Source organism: Lutra lutra, chromosome 3 (assembly GCF_902655055.1).
Source record: "Lutra lutra chromosome 3, mLutLut1.2, whole genome shotgun sequence".
Taxonomy (NCBI): domain Eukaryota; kingdom Metazoa; phylum Chordata; class Mammalia; order Carnivora; family Mustelidae; genus Lutra; species Lutra lutra.
Window position 1 is genome coordinate 129,286,696 of NC_062280.1, and position 18,523 is coordinate 129,305,218.

The following is an 18,523-nucleotide window of genomic DNA, read 5'->3' on the forward strand; positions in this document are numbered from 1 at the left end:
GAGGCAAGAAGAGGCCCTCGGAGGGCAGGGAAAGGGGTTGGGAAATGATAGTGGCGAGGCTTTATGTTTAAAGATACTGATAAATAATTTGATAGTTTTGTGTGTGTAATGTACCTTATATTAAGCATAGTACATTAAACTGATAATAACCCAGAGATTTTTTTTTAAAAAAAGAGCTTTAAAATAAGTGGTTTTCCTGTCAAGAATTAGAAACTAAGTTAGATAGGTCTTTAAATATTTTGAAAACCCAGAACCAGATATACTGATCCATACTTAGGAATTGTTTTTTTCTTAATACTCTGTCAGACTCTGATCACCTTTCCAACATACTCATACTTTCCTTAAAACCAAGTCTATGGTTATGATATGACAATACCAAAAAATGGAAGCCATAATTGAACACGGCTCAATTACAAATTTATATTATTCTAAACTACCCACCAGTTCTAGATTGCTTTTAGAAATTGAGAACAAATTATTACAAATGAAATGCAAGAAAATTACTTGTCATAAGTCACACTTGTTTGGGAGTATATAGACTAGGTTTATTCCTTGGAGATGACTATATCTCACAGTCCTATAAAATATTCTTAATGAGGAAGGCAATCTGACTCTAAAGAAAATGCCACTTAGATTGTTAACTATATTCTATGTTTCTTGGATACTCATAGTTTAGCAGATAGGAAGTCAAACGGATTAAAGACTCTGCCTTTTAACAGGTAGCAAAAGTGTAATTTCTTTAGGGCTACCATTTTTTCAGATTACTCAGATGGTCTCCTCACTGTTTTACTCTGTTCACATATTATTCACAGTTACACACTAAAACCTTCAAGTAATAAAAGTTTTGACCTTGGTGTCCAAGACTGACAAAACCTAAACCAACTAATCGGAGAACCTAAACCATTACCGATTATATTTTTCAGTGACATGTTTCCCATTCAAGCTTCTTTTTAACTGGACCGCTGTGCATGTTGAATGGGTACAAGACGTGCAACCATTTATCAAGTTTGGGCAAGCAATGCTAATACTGCTGACGGTTCTGCTCTTGGAAGAGGGCCATGCTTTCCGTTGCATGCATTACACTGACCCTGTACTTTCTTTCCTTTCCTTTGTTTCCTGTGCCATGCTTGCTGTGTAGCAAATGGAATCTCTTGCAGTAAGTTAACTTTCTTTCATACTCTTTGTCCATTTTAGGCATGGACCCATAACAAATCTTATTTTTACTGTTACTATTATAGCTCTTAGCATGTTTTCCCCTTTGCGTTTCATTTTATTTTATTTGGTAGACTGAGACATGCAGTGAATTAGTAGCATTCTGGGCTGCTTTCGTCCCAAAGTAGAAACTCAAGTTGCTGTGAACTCTCATACTACCAGTGGGATATTTTGAGTAATAACCCACATTATCCAGCATGTAACAAAGGGCAGAGTTTTCATAGCTAGGTTTCACCCTAAATTTATGAAGGTAATGTTATTTTTAAACAATACTTTTAAAATTTATCTGCAAGTCTCTAGCAGTTATCTTTTATATCAGATTTTTAAAGATTTCCATAAAGAAAGGTTTAAATGATCAAAAACCAAAATGCTTTGCTAAAACAACCAAAGATCTAGTTTGGGCTAATTAATGAGTGTAGCTATTTCTTTAAACTTATGTTTGGTATCCGCATTGAGAGATCAAATCAATCTAAATCTAAACCTAGAATTGTTATTTTCCCCCCAGGAGCCAGGGAAAGGACAAGAGAAAGAAAATTTCACTGAGCATAGCCTTAGCATGGACTTTGGTAACTTTTAACAATTAGGATCACGATTGTATTAATATGATCAATAGGGTATTCTTCCTAAAGCCTAAGTTTAAATTCTTGTAATTTCGCTCCCTAAACTGATTTGGGGGAACAATTTTAAGGGACCTTAGAAGCTCTCAATTCTGAGCTGAGTTCTTTATAGTCCATTAGCAAAAGAAAGGCCCTATTTATCCTTACTTAACAACATTTGAAAACTGAACAGTGACATGTTTCGTTGACGCCACATATTTAACCCACTTTCCCTGGTGACTGCTGAGCCGTGAAACATGAAATTCTATCTTGTGAAGGCTGCTCTTTTCTTTCACAGAATTCCCATCTACCACCTAGTTGCTAACTCATTCCTAGAGTGAAACAGGAAAAGTGTAGAGCCAATTACAAGCAGATAGAGCTCAAAGAGTAGTATGATCGTTGGTGCTGGAACTATTCAAGATTAATTTTTCCTCTAAAGTATACATAAGCCATATAACGAAAACATTTTAAATTCGAGAGGTATCTATAGGGCTCAAGGGCCATTTTATATGATGCTTTTTTAATGTTTTTTCCATAGAAAGTTTTGAATGTTCCCTTAATTTCTCTTTTCTGTTAGCACTTGTAGCCCTTTTTTAACTCTAATTCAACAAATATTTACTGAGCACTGAGTAGAAGCATTGATCGTATGGCTGACTGTTGTGTTTACACAGACTTTGAGATGAGTGTCTACACTCACGGTAGCCAGAATTGTCACATGGAGTAACGTCCCAAATTGCTGAATTTATAAATTTGACACCTAGAATGACTTAATGTTTTGCCTCTCGAATATATTTGTAATAATTGTTTTTGTTTTTAAAAACAATTTTAGCTTATACAAATTAAGACAACTGCAATTAAGATGACCACAGCTATAATTTGGAGGTATTTAATTGGCAAACATAATGAAAATTTGGTGATTCGCTGAGTCCTTTAATAGCTACACCTCCTAATTAGTCATCTTCCAAGCTATTCTCTCTTATACTGTGAATTTCTCGCTGATATTTATTGGCTGGATTTTGTTGTTCTGTTTCACCTGGAATAATAACAGGTAGTTATGTCTCCTTGATTTAAAAAAAAATGTTTTTCTCCACTGAGATTTCACTTGTTATATAAGAATGAGCCTTAATAACTGTTTCTTCCCATGCACGCTCTCTCTTTAGCAATTGGAACTGTGTCAGAGATTATACAAGCTGCACTTCCAGCTGCTGCTGCTTTTTCAGTCCTACTGTAAGCTCATCGGCCAGGTGCATGAAGTCAGCTCCATGCCAGAGGTGAGCCACACACCTCCCGACCCAAGTTCTACTGTGAAAATCATTCCTTTCCTTTTGTTATCTCCCCCCATCCCTTTTATAACTGCCCAAGTGATTTCCTTCCCACAGAATTGATTTGCTTGAACACAAGACTTAAATATGCATTGTCTCATGTCCTATTCTCGTTTGGCCAGTGCCAGGACTAGGTAAAGCAAGTGACTAGGCACAAAATTTAAGGACAGCCCTGAGAGTGAGTGCCTCCCTAATGCTATGATCCTGGCCCTGGTTCTGGACATTCTTATTTGAAAAAGTTCCTGTGTTATGGTTTTTCTTCTTTACATTGACCTTTTCATACTTGCCCTCACATTCAGATTGAAGGAAATATCTACGTGACAATTGATTCTCTTCAGTTGCCCTGTCCTGCTTCGCATTAGGAGGCTTTAATATTTCTCAAAGTAACAAACATACTACTTCCAAGTGAACCAAAATTTTCCTAGAAGTGAAGAAATACTACTGCAGCATAGTAAGTGAAATAATGGCAATGTACGCTGCATATTATGGAAGCACAAAGGTCAAGTATCTAATTCTGCTGGAGGCCTGGAGATTGAAATAGGAAAGCTTTCTGAAGGAAATCAAACCTGAGCTGTTTCTTAAAGTACGAGCTGGAGTTAGAGGACCTGAGGGCTAAGGAGAAATGTTCCATTAAGCAGCTGCAGCATGAGCATAGGGAAGGCAACTACAGGGAGAGCTGTGGCTCAGTCAGTTAAACGTCTGCCTTCAGCTCAGGCCACGATCCCAGGGTCCTGGGATTAAACCCTGTGTCAGGATTCCTGCTCAGTGGGAAGTCTGCTTCTCTCTCTCTCTCTCTCTCTCTCTCTCTCTCAAATAAATAATCTTTTTTAAAAAGGAAGTGGAAGCAACTTAATTTTTTAAGATTTTATTTAAGAGAGAGTGAGTGAGCACGAGCCAGGGGAGAGGGAGGGGGAGAAAAGACTCCTTCCTGAGCACAGGGCCCCATCCCAGGACCATGAGATCATGACCTGAACTGGAACCTAAGGGTCATACACTTAACTGACTGAGCCACCCAGGCAGCCCAAGTACAAGCAATTCAGTGTTGCTAGAATATGAAATGCAAACCAAAAAGGAGTGACAGAACCAGGCACAAGTGATAGTAAGGGTTAGATGACAGAAGATACTATGCCTGGGGATAATTTAGTTTATGGCAGGGGTGTGGAGGGTGGATTTGATGACAGGTAGGCTGGAGACAGGAGACTAGTCCCTAGGCTTTTGAAATAGCACAGACAAGGATGAGGGTTTAAACCAGGACAGAAGGGCTAGGTATGGGGAGAGGACAGAAAATGAAAGATTAAGCACAAAAGATCTATGAAACTGATCAGGGGTTGGGGTTAGGAATGAAGGAGAAGGAAAAGTTGAGGGCAAGGCTCAGGTTCTATCTCTGATGAACCAGGTGACCCGTGGTGCCACAGCTGACACAGGGATAAAGGAAGACTGAGGCCACTATAGATTCCACATATAAGTGAAATCATATAGTATTTGTCTTTTTCCATCTGACTTACTTCACTTAGCATAATACCCTCTAGGACTGCCAATGTTGTCACAAAGGCAAGATCTCATTCATTTTATGGCTGTGTAGTTATCGTGTGTGTGTGTGTGTGTGTGTGTGTGTGTGTATCACATCTTTATCCATTCATCTAGCAGTGGACACTTGGGTTGCTTCCATATCTTGGCTATTGTAAATAATCCTGCAGTAAATAAATATAGTAATATAGTAAATAAATATCTCTTCAAAGTAGTGGTTTTTTTTTCCCTTTGGGTAAAATACCCAGTAGTGGAATTACTAGATCATAGGGTAGCTACACCAATTTACATTCTTGTGAACAGTGCATAAGGGCTTCCTTTTTCCACATCCTTGACAACACTTGTTCTCTCGTAACTTTTTGATTCTAGCCATTCTCACTGGTATGAGGTGATCTTTCACTGTGATTTTGATTTGCATTTTCCCTGATGTTGAGCATCTTTTCACTGGAGTTTTGGCCATCTGTACATCTTTGGGAAAATGTCTATTCAGGTCCTCTGCCCATTTTTTTTCATCAGATTTTATGAGTCTTTACGTATTTTGGAGATTCACCTTGATCAGATACATCATTTATAAATATCTTCTCCCATTTAATAGGTTGCTTTTTCATTTTTTTATGGTGTCCTTTGCTGTGCAAAAACTCTTTAGTTTTGGGGTGCCTGGGTGGCTCAGTCGGTTAAGCATCTGCCTTTGGCTCAGGTCATGATCCCGGGGCCCTGGGGTCAAGCCCCATGTCATACTCCCTGCTGAGCAAGGAGCCTGCTTCTCCCTCTGCCACTCACCCTGTGCATGCTCTCTCTTGCCCTCACTCTTTGAAATAACATGTTAAAAAAAAAAAAAAAAAACTTTCTGGCTTCATGTAGTCCCATTTGTTTATTTTTGCTTTTGTCTGAAGAGACTTGTCCAAAAAAACATCGATAGGACCAATGCCCAAGAGTCTACTGCCTGTATTTTCTTTTAGGTCTTACACGTAAATCTTTAAGCATTTCATTTTTGTACCTGGCATAAGAAAGTGGCCTAATTTTTCCAACACTATTTAGTGAAAAGATTTTTTTTCTTCTCCATTATGTATTTGTTGCTTTGTCAATTAATTGTGTAGGTATGGGTTTATTTGTAGGCCTTCTGCTCTGTTCCAAGCATCTATGTATCCTTTTGTTCTAGTGCCATACTGTTTTTGAGGACTATTTTAGTTTTGCAGTATTGTTTGAACTCTGGGGTTAGGATACCTCCAGCTCTGTCGTTCTCTCTCAAAATTGCTTTGGCTATTGGGGCTCTTCTGTGGTTCCACACAAATGTTGGGATTATTCCAGTTCTGTGAAAAATGCCAGGGGTATTTTGACAGGAATCACACTGAAGCTACAGATTGCTTTGAGTAGTACTGACATTTTTAAAATAGTAATTCTTCCAATTCATGAGTGTGGTATATCTTTCCATTTGTTTGTGTCCTCTTAAGTTTCTTTCATCAACATCTTACAGTTATGAGAGTATAGATCTTTTACCTCCTCACCTTTATTTCTAGGTATTCTATTCTTTTTGATGGAATTGTAAACAGGACATATTCTTAATGTCTGACAGTTTGCTATTAGTGTACAGAAATGTATAGATTTCTGTATATTGTTTGTATCCTGCAACTTTACTGAATTTCGTTTATTCTAATAGTTTTTTGGTGGAATCTTTGGAGTTTTCTATGTATAGGATCATGTCATCTGCAAATAGTGAGTTTATTGTCTTCCTTGCCAATATGGATGCTTTTTCTTTTTCTTGTCTGACTGCTGTGGCTAGGTCTTCCAGTTCTATGTTGAATAAAAGTGGCAAGAATGGCCATCCTTGGGGTGCCTGGGTGGCTCAGTGGGTTAAGCCGCTGCCTTCGGCTCAGGTCATGATCTCGGGGTCCTGGGATCGAGTCCCGCATCGGGCTCTCTGCTCGGCAGGGAGCCTGCTTCCCTCTCTCTCTCTCTCTCTCTGCCTGCCTCTCTGTCTACTTGTGATCTCTCTCTGTCAAATAAATAAATAAAATCTTAAAAAAAAAAAAAAAAAGAATGGCCATCCTTGGCTTGTTCTGATCTTAGAGAAAATGCTTTCAGCTTTTCCCTGTTGAGTATATTAGCTAGAGGGATGTCATATGTGACTCCCATTATGTTAATGTATGTTTCCTCTATACCTAATTTGTTGACTTTTTTAATGAATGAATGCTAAATTTTTGTCAAATGTTTTTTAATCTATTGAGATTATCATAATTTCTTTCATGTTAGTATGGCTTGTCACATTGATTTGTAGATATTGAACCATCCCTGCCTCCCTGAAATAAATCTCCTTGGTCATGATAAATGATCCTTTTAATATATTGTTGAACTCTGTTTGCAAATGTTTTGTTGACAGTTTTTACATTTATATCCATCAGGAATATTGGCCTTTAATCTTTTTTCTGTACTGTGCTTGTCTGATTTTGATATCTGGATTATATTGGCTTTGTACAACGAATTTGGAAGCATTCCATCCTCTACAATTTTTGGAATACTTTGAGAAGGATAGGTCTTAAATATTTTTCACATGTTTGGTATGGAGTCACTCATGAAGCTATTTGGTTCTGGATTTTTTGTTGGAAGTTTTCATTTTTTATAATTTTTTTATTATGTTAGTCACCATACAGTACATCATTAGTTTTTGATGTAGTGTTCCATGATTCATTGTTTGTGTATAACACCCAGTGTTCCATGCAATCCTTGCCCTCATTTATACCCATCACCCACCCTCTCCCATCTAAAACCCTCAGTTGGATGTTGAGAATTTTTGGATTATTCAATTTCACTACTAGTAATCAGTCTGTTCAGATTTTCTATTCCTGATTCAGTCTCGAAGACTGTTTCTAGGAATTTATCCATTTCTTTTATGTTGTCCAATTGTATAATTTTTCATAAAAGTCTATTAGAATCCTTTGTATTTCTGTGCTGTCAGTTGTGACATCTCTTTCACTTCTGATTTTATTCATTCAATGAATGTCCTCCCTTCTTTTCATGATGAGTCTGGCTAAAGATTAATCAGTTGTTCTTTTTTTATTGTGTATTTTATGTACTTTTTTTGTTTCAAGTTTTTAAAATTCTAGTTAATATAAAGTGTAATATTGGTTTCAGGAGTAGAATTTAATGATTCATCACTTACGTACAACACCCAGTGCTCATCACAAGTGCCCTCCTTAATGCCCATCACCCATTTAGCCTATTCCCCACTAATCTCCTTTCCATCAACCCTCAGTTTGTTCTCTATAGTTTGCCTTCTTTTTTCTTTCTCCATTCCCCTATGTTTGTTTCTTAAATTCCACATGAATGAAATCATATAGTATTTGTCTTTCTCTGACTGAATTATTTTGCTTAACATAATGCATGTGAAAAGATGCTCAACATCACTCATCATCAGGGAAATACAGATCAAAACCATGATGAGAGGTGCACATGGGTGGTTCAGTCAGCTGAGTATCTGACTCTCGGTTTTGGCTCAGGTCATGATCTCAGGGTCATGAGATCAAGCCCAGTGTCAGGCTCCACATTCAGTGGGGAATCTTCTTGAAAATCTCTCCCTCTGCCCCTTCCCCCACTCACACTCTCTCTCTCTCTAAAATAAATAAATCTTAAAAAAAACACACCATGATGAGATACTACCTCACACTAGTCAGAACAGCTAAAATTAACAATGCAAGAAACAATAGGTGTTGGAGAAGATGTGGAGAAAGGGAACACTCATATTGTTGGTGGGAATGTAGACTCTGGTATAGCCACTCTGGAAAACAGTATGAAGATTCCTCAAAAAATTAAAAATAGGGGGCGCCTGGGTGGCTCAGTGGGTTAAGCCGCTGCCTTCGGCTCAGGTCATGATCTCAGAGTCCTGGGATCGAGCCCCGCATCGGGCTCTCTGCTCAGCAGGGAGCCTGCTTCCTCCTCTCTCTCTGCCTGCCTCTCTGCCTGCTTGTGTTCTATCTCTCTCTCTGTCAAATAAATAAATAAAATCTTTTAAAAAAAATTAAAAATAGAACTACCTTATGAGCCAGCAATTATACTACTAGGTATTTACCCAAAGGATACAGAAATACTAATTCGAAGGGTCACATGCACGCTGATGTTTATAGCAGCATTATCAGCAATAGCCAAATTATGAAAAAGCCCAGGTGTCCATCAATTGATGAATGGATAAAAAAGAATGAAATCTTACCATTAGCAACACTGTGGATGGAGCTAGAGGGTATTATGCTAAGTTTTTATCTTTTCTGATAAATAACTCTTACCTTCATTGATCTTTTATATTTTTTATATTCTATTTCATTTATTCCTACTCTAGTCTTATTGTTATTTCCTTCCTTCTACTAACCATGCTTTGTTCTTCCTTTTCTAGTTTCTTTATATGTAAGGTTAGATTGACATTTTTCTTGTTTCTGGAGGTAGGCCTGTATCACTATAAACTTTCCTCTTAGAAGTATCATTGCTGGGGCACCTGGGTGGCTCAGTGGGTTAAGCCTCTGCCTTCAGCTCGGGTCGTGATCCCAGGGTCCTGGGATCGAGCCCCGTACCAGGCTCTCTGCTCAGTGGGGAGCCTGCTTCCTCCTCTCTCTCTCTCTCTGCCTGCCTCTCCACCTACTTGTGATCTCTCTCTCTCTGTCAAATAAATAAAATCTTTAAAAAAAAAAAAAAAAAAAAAAAATTAAAAAAAAAAAAGAAGTATCATTGCTAAGTCCCATAGATTTTGAACCATGTTTCCATATTCGTTTCAATGTATTTTTTTTTTTATTTTCTCTTGATTTCTTCCTTGATCCTTTGGCTTACTAGCATGTTCTTTATCTGTTAGTCTTTGTTTCAAAGTCTATTTTATATGGCGTAAGTATTTCCATCCCAGCTTTTTTTTTTTTTTTCCATTTCCATTTCCATTTGCACAGAATATTTTTTCCTTTCCTTCACTTTCAGGCTGTATGTGTCTTTAGGTCTGAACCAGGTCTGAACCTGTAGGCAACATACAGGTGGGTCTTGTTTTTCCTTTTATCCTTTCATTCATCCTATATGTTTTGTTGTTGTTGTTGTTGTTGTTTTTTAAATTTATTTATTTGGCAGACAGAGATCACAAGTAGGCAGAGAGGCAGGCAGAGAGAGAGGGAAGCAGACTCCCCGCTGAGCAGAGAGCCCAATGCGGGGCTCGATCCCAGGACCCTGAGATCATGACCTGAGCCGAAGGCAGAGGCTTAACCCACTGAGCCACGCAGGCGCCCCCATCCTATATGTTTTGATTGGAGCATTTAGTCCATTTACATTCAATGTGATATTTCTATAGTTCTTCTCTTTTTTTTTAATAACTTTACCTTCTTCAGTGTTAGTCTTGGCTTTCTATTTTTGTGTCTCTAATATGTTTGTGGTTACTATGAGGTTCATATATAACATTCTATGTATATGTATATAGCAGGATGTTTTAAGTTGGTCACTTCAAACACATTCTAAAAGCAGTACATTTTAAATTCTACCCCATTTTATGTATATGACATTTTATTTTATTTTATTTTACTTATTTGACAGGCAGAGAGGCAGGCAGAGAGAGAGGGAGGAGAGCAGAGAGCTCAGCAGAGAGCCTGACGTGGGGCTCGATCCCAGGACCCTGGGATCAAGACCTGAGCCAAAGGCAGAGGCTTAACCCACTGAGCCACCCAGGCACCCCTGTATATGACATATTTTAGATCTTTGTGTATCACCTAAATTTTGTAGATACAATCGATTTTACTATTTTTTTAGTCATCATTCTATCTTTCTAAGTGATTGATCTACTACTATCTTTAGCATATGTTTACCAGTAAATTTTTTCCTTTCATAATTTCTCCTAGTAATGCACATTTCCTTGTTTAAAGAAGTGTCTTGTAAGACTGCTTTAGTGGTGATAAACTAATTTTTTCTGGGAAATGCTCTCCTTCAATTTCGAATGCTACGCTAAGTAGGGTGTTTGTGGTTGTAGACTTTTTCCCTTTCAACACTTTGTAGGCCAAAAGGGAGTGGCATGATATACTTAAAGTTTCTGCCTAGAAATCAGCTTATAGCCTTATGGGGCTTCCCTCTTATGTAACTAATTGCCTTCCTATTGGTGCATTTGACATTTTAAGTATCATGTGACCTCCTTTGGGTTCATCTTGTTAGAGGCTCTCTGTACTACCTGGATATCTCATTCTCCAGGTTAGGGAATTTGTCTGCTATTACATCTTTAAATAAGTTATCTGCCCCCTTTCTCTCTCTGTCCTCCTCCTGACCCCTAAAAATGTTAGTAAAACTGATGTTGTCTAAAGGTCCCAAACTTAACCTCTTTTTTTTTTTAGATTTTTTAAAATTTATTTATTTGACAGAGATCACAAGTAGGCAGAGAGGCAGGCAGAGAGAGAGGGAAGAGGAAGCAGGCTCCCTGAGGAGCAGAGAGCCCGATGTGGGGCTCTATCCCAGGACCCTGGGATCATGACCTGAGCCGAAGGCAGAGGCTTTAACCCACTGAGCCACCCAGGCGTCCCTTAACCTCATTTTTTTTTAAAAGATTTTATTTATTTATTTGAGAGAGAAACAGTGAAAGAGAGCATGAGCGAGGAGAAGGTCAGAGAGAGAAGCGGACTCCCCGCGGAGCCGGGAGCCCGACGTGGGACTCGATCCTGGGACTCCAGGATCATGACCTGAGCCGAAGGCAGTCGTCCAACCAACTGAGCCACCCAGGCGTCCCCTTAACCTCATTTTTTAAAATTGTTTTCTTTTTTGCTGCTCAGCATGGGTGTTCTCCATTACTCAGTCTTTCAGATCACTGAGCTATTCTTCTCCATCTCTAATTACCTTTAATTCCCCCGTTGTATTTGTCTTTTCAGTTATTGTATTCTCCGACTCTTATTGATTCTTGTTTATATTTTCTCTTTGTTGAAATTCTCATGAGTTCATCTACTCAGCTCTAGTGAGTATCTTTATGACCTTCACTTTCAACTTTTATCTGTTTTGTTTAGTACTTTTTCTGAGGCTTTATCTTGTACTTTCATTTGTAACATATTCCCCTCTTCCCTCATTTTGTCTACCTCTGTTTCAGTGTATTATGTCTTGAAAGTAGTGGCCCTATGTAAAAGGTGTCCTGTGGAGCCCTGTAGTGCATTCCCCCCGTCACCAGAACCAGGCATTCCAAGGGTGTCCCCTGTGTGGGGAATATGTGCCTTCCTTCTGTGACTGGGCCACGACTGCTTTAGGCACATTAGTGAGCAGGGCTGACCCCAGCTAGGCTGGCTGAGTTGCCTGTCTACAGCCGCTGCAGGCCTGTTGGTGGATGGGGTTAGCCCCTGGTACATTCTGGGCAAAAGGCCCATCCATCCTGCCTGGGGCAGCCTGCCCTATGTGGCAGGAGGGTCATCTGCCAGGACAAGGCAAGCAGGGCTAGCAAAGTAGATGGAGATTGTCAGAATTGGCTCCCACCAGTGTGAGGCCAGCCAGACTTAAGGAGAGGAAGAAAAAAGTTGGCTGCCAACACTCCCATTCCAACAGAAAGCTCCTACAGATGCATGCCTATCTGGAATTTGCCTTAAAATTTAGTCCATAAATCATATATAACCAAGGTGCTTTTCATACTACTGCCTTTGTAATGAATCCTAAAGTGATTGATAGAATCTGCTGGCCCTTTAAAAACAGAGTCTCAGTTTACTATAGTCCTTCACTCTTCTGGAGCCTCGCTGATTTTCAAAACCAGGTGTTATAGGAGCTCATCTTCCCCATGGTGATCCCCAAGACAGGGGATTAATCCCCTCACTACTCAGGAAAGACCTCTGCACCTGTGATATCACTCTTCCTTATGGATCACCAAACCCAGGGTTTGGCTCTCTGCCCCTCCTACCCTTTATCAATGTGGCTTTTCTTTGTATCTTTAGCTGTAGAAGATCTGTTCTGCTAATCTTGGAGTGGTCTTCAGAGGGAGTTGCATTATATGTGGTTGTAGCCTCTGTATCCATGAAAGGAGGTGAGATTAGGATCCTCCTTATCTGCCATCTTCCCAAGCTCCTCCTCTAATACCATACTTAAAAGGATTACCTCAGTAAATTTCAAACCTAGCGTTGGAGTAGGTAGTTGTAAGTAACAGTTACCTGTGTGAAGACAAATAATTCTGGAGGGCTTTGGTTCTATACATGGTCCAGTTAACTATCTGGGAATGAGTAAAGATGAAGATGTTGGGTAAATCAACTTTCCAAAGAAAACAGACATCACCAATTTACCTTACAAAGGCATACAAAGGCAAACAAATCTTTTTTTTTTTAATTTAATTTTATTTTTTTATGTGACAGAGAGATCACAAGTAGGCAGAGAGGCAGGCAGAGAGAGAGAGGGGAAAGCAGGTTCCCTGCTGAGCAGAGAGCCCGATGTGGGGCTCGATCCCAGGACCCTGAGATCATGACCTGAGCCGAAGGCAGTGGCTTAACCCACTGAGCCACCCAGGTGCCCCAAAAGGCAAACAAATCTTTAAAGGCACATCAACTTTTTAAAAATGCTCTTGGGATGAAATTGCAAAACAGTTGACTTCCATAGTATTGGGGGGGGCACTAAAAAGTGACATAGGTTCTTTTTTTATGATTTATTTTTTGGTATCAGTAATTTTGAGGTAAAATACCTCTTAGCTCTGTAACATGAATACTAACATTACCTTGAGATTTTTTTCCTCTTAAATTTTATCTTTCATCTTTCCTATGGCATACAAATGAAAGTTATTTTTCAAACAAGATCCATATTCGAGATTAAGTTTAGTAAGCATTTATGTGCCAAACTGTACTAAGCATTTTATATATATCATCTCTTTAAAGTTACCTGTGAGGTGGGTAAGGTCTCCAGTCTCACAGATCAGAAAACTGAAGCACATAAAAGTCTATTTATTGGAGTATGGTCCCATAATACAGTGTAGAATTGGCATTTGAACCCAGCTCTACCCAAGCCTGTTATCTTATGCATTTTAACTATGGATATGCCCTTCTACTTAAACAGAAAACATTTTAAAGGAAATGTTAACCTCCCATCTAAGGAGAGTATCCCAGTGTTTGATACAGAAAGTTATGCAATGTATATAACCCCTTACACATACCAGGTAGTAGTTCAATTTTAGTTTACCAATATATTTAGCTTATACTTAACCAGAAGCAGAGAAGTGAAAATTTTCTCTCTTGGGGATGCAAAATCTAGCCTGCAACTAAACGTAATAAAAATATTTTTTTTAACAGCTGCTAAATATGTCCAGGGAACTGAGTGACTTAAAGAAAAACCTGAAGGAGGCCACTGCAGCCATTGCAGCTGACCCTCTCTATATAGAGGGTGCATGGTCTGAGCCAACCTTCACATCCACTGAAGCAGCCATCCAGTCCATGCTGGAGTGCCTGAAGAACAATGAACTTGGCAAGGCTTTACGGCAAATCAGGGAATGCAGGTAACTCTACTCTTTCTTTTAGAAACAGTGAAAGGAAATGCATGCCTAATAGTTACTTTGTCATGGTTGGGGACTGAATCACTACAGATGGGACATCTAGATATTTTATACACATCCTTTCAAATCTTTCTCATTACCATGCCAGCTATATGATTTCAGAACTTACATGTTTAAAGTATAGGTGTTACTTCTGGTCTTTTATCATTCCTGTAATGTTGAAAGAGTTCAAACTCGGGTTGGGGTTGTTGGGGTATACTTTGAAAATTATTTAAATATGTCCTTTTCCCCCTGCATTTTGATAGTATAGTCACAGTCACTGGAACCAGAATCCTATAGCAAATAAATATTTTGATTATCAAATTCCATTCTGATATTTAGAAGCTTTGGATATTTTCATCAGAACCAGTAACATTCCATAATCAGTTATGGTGATGTTTGCAAAACTCTGAATATACTAAAAACCACTGTGTTGTATGCTTCAGATGGTTGAATTGTATAGTAGTATGTGAGTTATACTTCAAAACACTCTTATACTACAGAGGCTCATAACCTCTCAACTTTGTAACCAATAATGCCTCTAATCTATGCTGTTTTTTGACTACAGAAGTCTGTGGCCCAATGACATCTTTGGAAGCAGTTCTGATGATGAGGTCCAGACACTACTGAATATTTATTTCCGCCATCAAACTCTGGGACAAACGGGCACTTATGCATTGGTGGGATCGAACCAGAGCCTGACTGAAATCTGCACTAAGCTGATGGAGCTGAACATGGAGATCCGGGACATGATTCGCAGGGCCCAGAGTTACCGAGTCCTCACTACTTTTCTTCCAGACTCCAGTGTTTCTGGCACTAGTCTCTGACAGGAGCTTCCCATCCCCCATGGGTTCCAAGCTGGGGGTGCTGTCATGCTGGGGTGACGTCATTCAGTGTCTTTTCAGCCTTCAGAAGGCTTGGTCAGACTGTTCTCCCTCTTGTTACCTGTAGGACTTTTTCTAAACAGGATGACAGAACTTCCAACGTGTAGCAATACTATCAGAACCAAGGTAGCATAGAATATTCTGGGACAGACTCCATCCGTTATGCTGTGTGGCACAATGGTGTTATTTTACTGAGCAGATGCAACTCACTACTGAAGAAAGTGACTTCCATTGCATACCAAAGCCGACTACACTGAACAATACCTTTCCTTTCTAGAAACAATTTTAGATTGGCAAAAGTGCAATGTTTTCTTCACTAAAATATTTTATATTCTAAAACTTGTACATTCTTTTATTTTTCCTTTTCTTTTGTTTTCTTTTTTTATTTTTTTGGTGGGCCGAGGAAGGGGCAGGCAGAATGAAGCTGGCCACTGAAAACTGTAAGACGGTCAAAAGCTGACAGCCTGTTTATGTGAAAAGGGAATTGTAAATGGACAATTTAATATACACTGTAATTTGAATATGATTACTGTATCTAAAAGGAGCTGCTATGAAGTACCTTTCTTATGTTGCTAGGCTACTGTTTCTGAAAGCCCTGAATCTCTGCAGAAGTCTGTGATTAGGACCCTAGCACCAAATATGGTCCAGATAGACCTTTTTGTAAGGGTCTTGGCTGCTTTTTACTAGAAAGTTGCTTATATGAGCATATTTATACTACAAAAGGATGAGTGTTAATTTTAACCAACTTTGCCATTTTGTAGGAAAAAAGTTAAAGAAATTCACATTATAAATTCCAAGTCTTTTCACCTGTCACGCATGCATATTTTAATATCCATTTGGATAGCCAGAAGTAGAATCATAAAGATAAACTATGAGTTGTCACTTTGTTACTTAAGAAATGTCATATTTTATTTGTAACATATATGTAAAGGGCCATTCTTAAGTTTACTCCTTCAGATTAATGCTGTCAAGTGTTAGCTGTGTGCATGTAAGCCAGTTGCACATCAGAAACATATTCAAAGTTGATCTATGTAACTTATTCACTCTGTAAATACATTCAAAGTTTTTGTGATGTAATCTTGGTTGATAATCTATTCAGATCTTCCTTTAGACTAAAAAAAAAAAAAATACATATCGACCATGGATTTTATTTCTGGTTTAGAGATCGTTGCCTTTGACACACATTTACAGGTTTGCATGTGGGTTACCCCAAGGAGCACCACTCATATACATTCCACGATTGGCTTTCACTGGGGCTGAGCAGCAAGCACAGGGACCCTGTGAGGCAGGAACTATCTGTTACCACTTTGGAAGTGGACACTAAGTTAAGACTGTGACCTTCAACCAGCTCTCTCTAATCAACCAAAAAGAGAAATCAGAAGAGTGAGCTCTACTTGTCAGCATCTGTCATCAGATTGTTATCCTTTAAATTGTGAGATAGACTCTAAGGAAAAGTATGAGTTTTAATTCTGTCACCATTGCTCATCTATCTCCACCCCACATGAAAAACAGAGACACAGACACACACGACAATCTGTTACTGTCTTCCTACTCATATTTACTGAGACTAACAAATATAACTTGCTTCTCTAACATACAAAAACTAAATCTTAAGTAGTAATTTTCTAGAAATAGCCTGTAACGGGGAGTATGAGCCAGGAATTTTTTTTTAAAGATTTTATTTATTTGACAGAAAGATCACAAGTAGGCAGAGAGTCAGGCAGAGAGAGAGGGGAGGAAGCAGGCTCCCTGTGGAGCAGAGAGCCCGACATGGGGCTCGATCCCAGGACCCTGGGACCATGACCTGAGCCGAAGGCAGAGGCTTTAACCCACTGAGCCACTCAGGCACCCTGAGCCAGGAATTTTTAAGTTCCCAAAGGTACAACTATTAACCAATTGTAATAACTTTCTTGAGATGGGGGAGGATTCAAGATGGTGGCATAGGAAGATCCTGAATGCACCTCATCCAATGTATACAAAAATCTATAATTACATTCAGAATAAATCCCACAGAAGGGGACCTAGAAACTGGATTAACAGAGCCTTCGCAAAAAAAGACAAAGTACTGAGACAGAAGAGGCAGGGGGGCGCCTGGGTGGCTCAGTGGGTTAAAGCCTCTGCCTTCGGCTCAGGTCGTGATCTCAGGGTCCTGGGATCGAGCCCCGCATCGGGCTCTCTGCTCGGCCAGGAGCCTGCTTCCCTCTCTCTCTCTGCCTGCCTCTCTGCCTACTTGTGATCTCTCTCTCTCTCTCTCTCTCTCAGTGAATAAAATCTTTAAAAAAAAAAAAAAAGAAGAAGAGGCAGGGATACGGTCTCGCTAAAGAACACATACTACCGGCATAGCGTTCCATGATTAGGAGAGTTCTCAAAGCTATTAACACTTTCCCCTTAAAATCAAGATACTTGAGATCTTTATTAGGAACCCTAACCTTTACATCCTGCACAGGAGGGAAGAGTTCCCAAAACAGGTGACTATGAAAACTACAAGGGAGTAAGTCCAAGAAAATTAGAACTGCAGGGAAAGGGCAACCCATTCTTTTTTTTTTTTTTTTTTAAGATTTTATTTATTTATTCGACAGATCACAAGTAGGCAGAGAGGCAGGCAGAGAGAGAGAGGAGGAAGCAGGCTCCCTGCCGAGCAGAGAGCCCGATGTGGGGCTCGATCCCAGGACTCTGAGACCATGACCTGAGCCGAAGGCAGCGGCTTAACCCACTGAGCCACCCAGGTGCCCCAGGGCAACCCCTTCTTAAAAAGGCTCATGTACAGACTCATTCAACCCAGAAGCCAGTGTACAAATACCAGACTGAAAGTGCCTACACCATAGGTGAAAGAGACCCACTTAAAAATTTGGAAGTGCCTGCCAGAGAGGAGACAACTGGGACACAACTGGAGACAGACATTGGCAACAGCTACTTTTGTTCACTCATTCTACCATGCTGAACCCAGCACTGGCAAGTTCTATTTTGGAATCCTCCCCCTAGACTCCTAATGCCAGGGAACATGCCCCACTGAGAGCCCTATATAACCTTGCATCTCAGCAGGTCCTCACAGCCAGCCAGGCTAGGCACCAGCCTAATCCCATTAGCACACCCATATCAGTTGCTGCCAGATGCACAGCCAGCTGGGACAGGCACCACTCCTGCACAGCAATATACCCACAGCAATCTGGCATCACTGCAATAGGGCAATGCATGCATTCCGCAACATGAATAGCCCTGGGGCACATGGGTCTAGTGGATAGGTGATTGCACTATACAGAAGCAGAATTGGACAAAATAAAGAGAACAACATGTTCCAAATGAAAGAAAAAAAAACATTCAAAAAAAGAATGAAATAGGGATAAGCAATCTACCTGATAGAGTTCAAAGTAATGGTTAATAAAGATGCTTACTGAATTTAAGAGAAGAATGGATAAACATAGAACTTCAACAAAGAGAAAATACAGAAAGGTATTAATCAGATCTGAGGACTACAATAACAAATGAAAAATACACTAATGGGATAAACAG

At 39.6% G+C, this 18,523-nt stretch overlaps 1 protein-coding gene across 8 annotated transcripts in view; it reads left to right on the forward strand.

Annotated features, from left to right (window-relative positions):
- FRY (FRY microtubule binding protein) overlaps positions 1–16,147 on the forward strand; it is a 339,156-nt gene extending 323,009 nt beyond the window's left edge. For 6 of the 8 annotated variants that reach the window (XM_047723094.1, XM_047723100.1, XM_047723095.1 and 3 more), the window contains 4 exons: positions 1,139–1,156; positions 2,969–3,079; positions 13,891–14,093; positions 14,698–16,147. In XM_047723094.1, the coding sequence (XP_047579050.1) occupies positions 1,139–1,156; positions 2,969–3,079; positions 13,891–14,093; positions 14,698–14,956 (591 nt within the window). In that variant the 3' untranslated portion in view covers positions 14,957–16,147. The remainder of the gene's footprint in view (positions 1–1,138; positions 1,157–2,968; positions 3,080–13,890; positions 14,094–14,697) is intronic. The other 2 variants (XM_047723098.1, XM_047723099.1) reach the window with 1 other exon arrangement.
- The last annotated feature ends 2,376 nt before the right edge of the window (positions 16,148–18,523 follow it).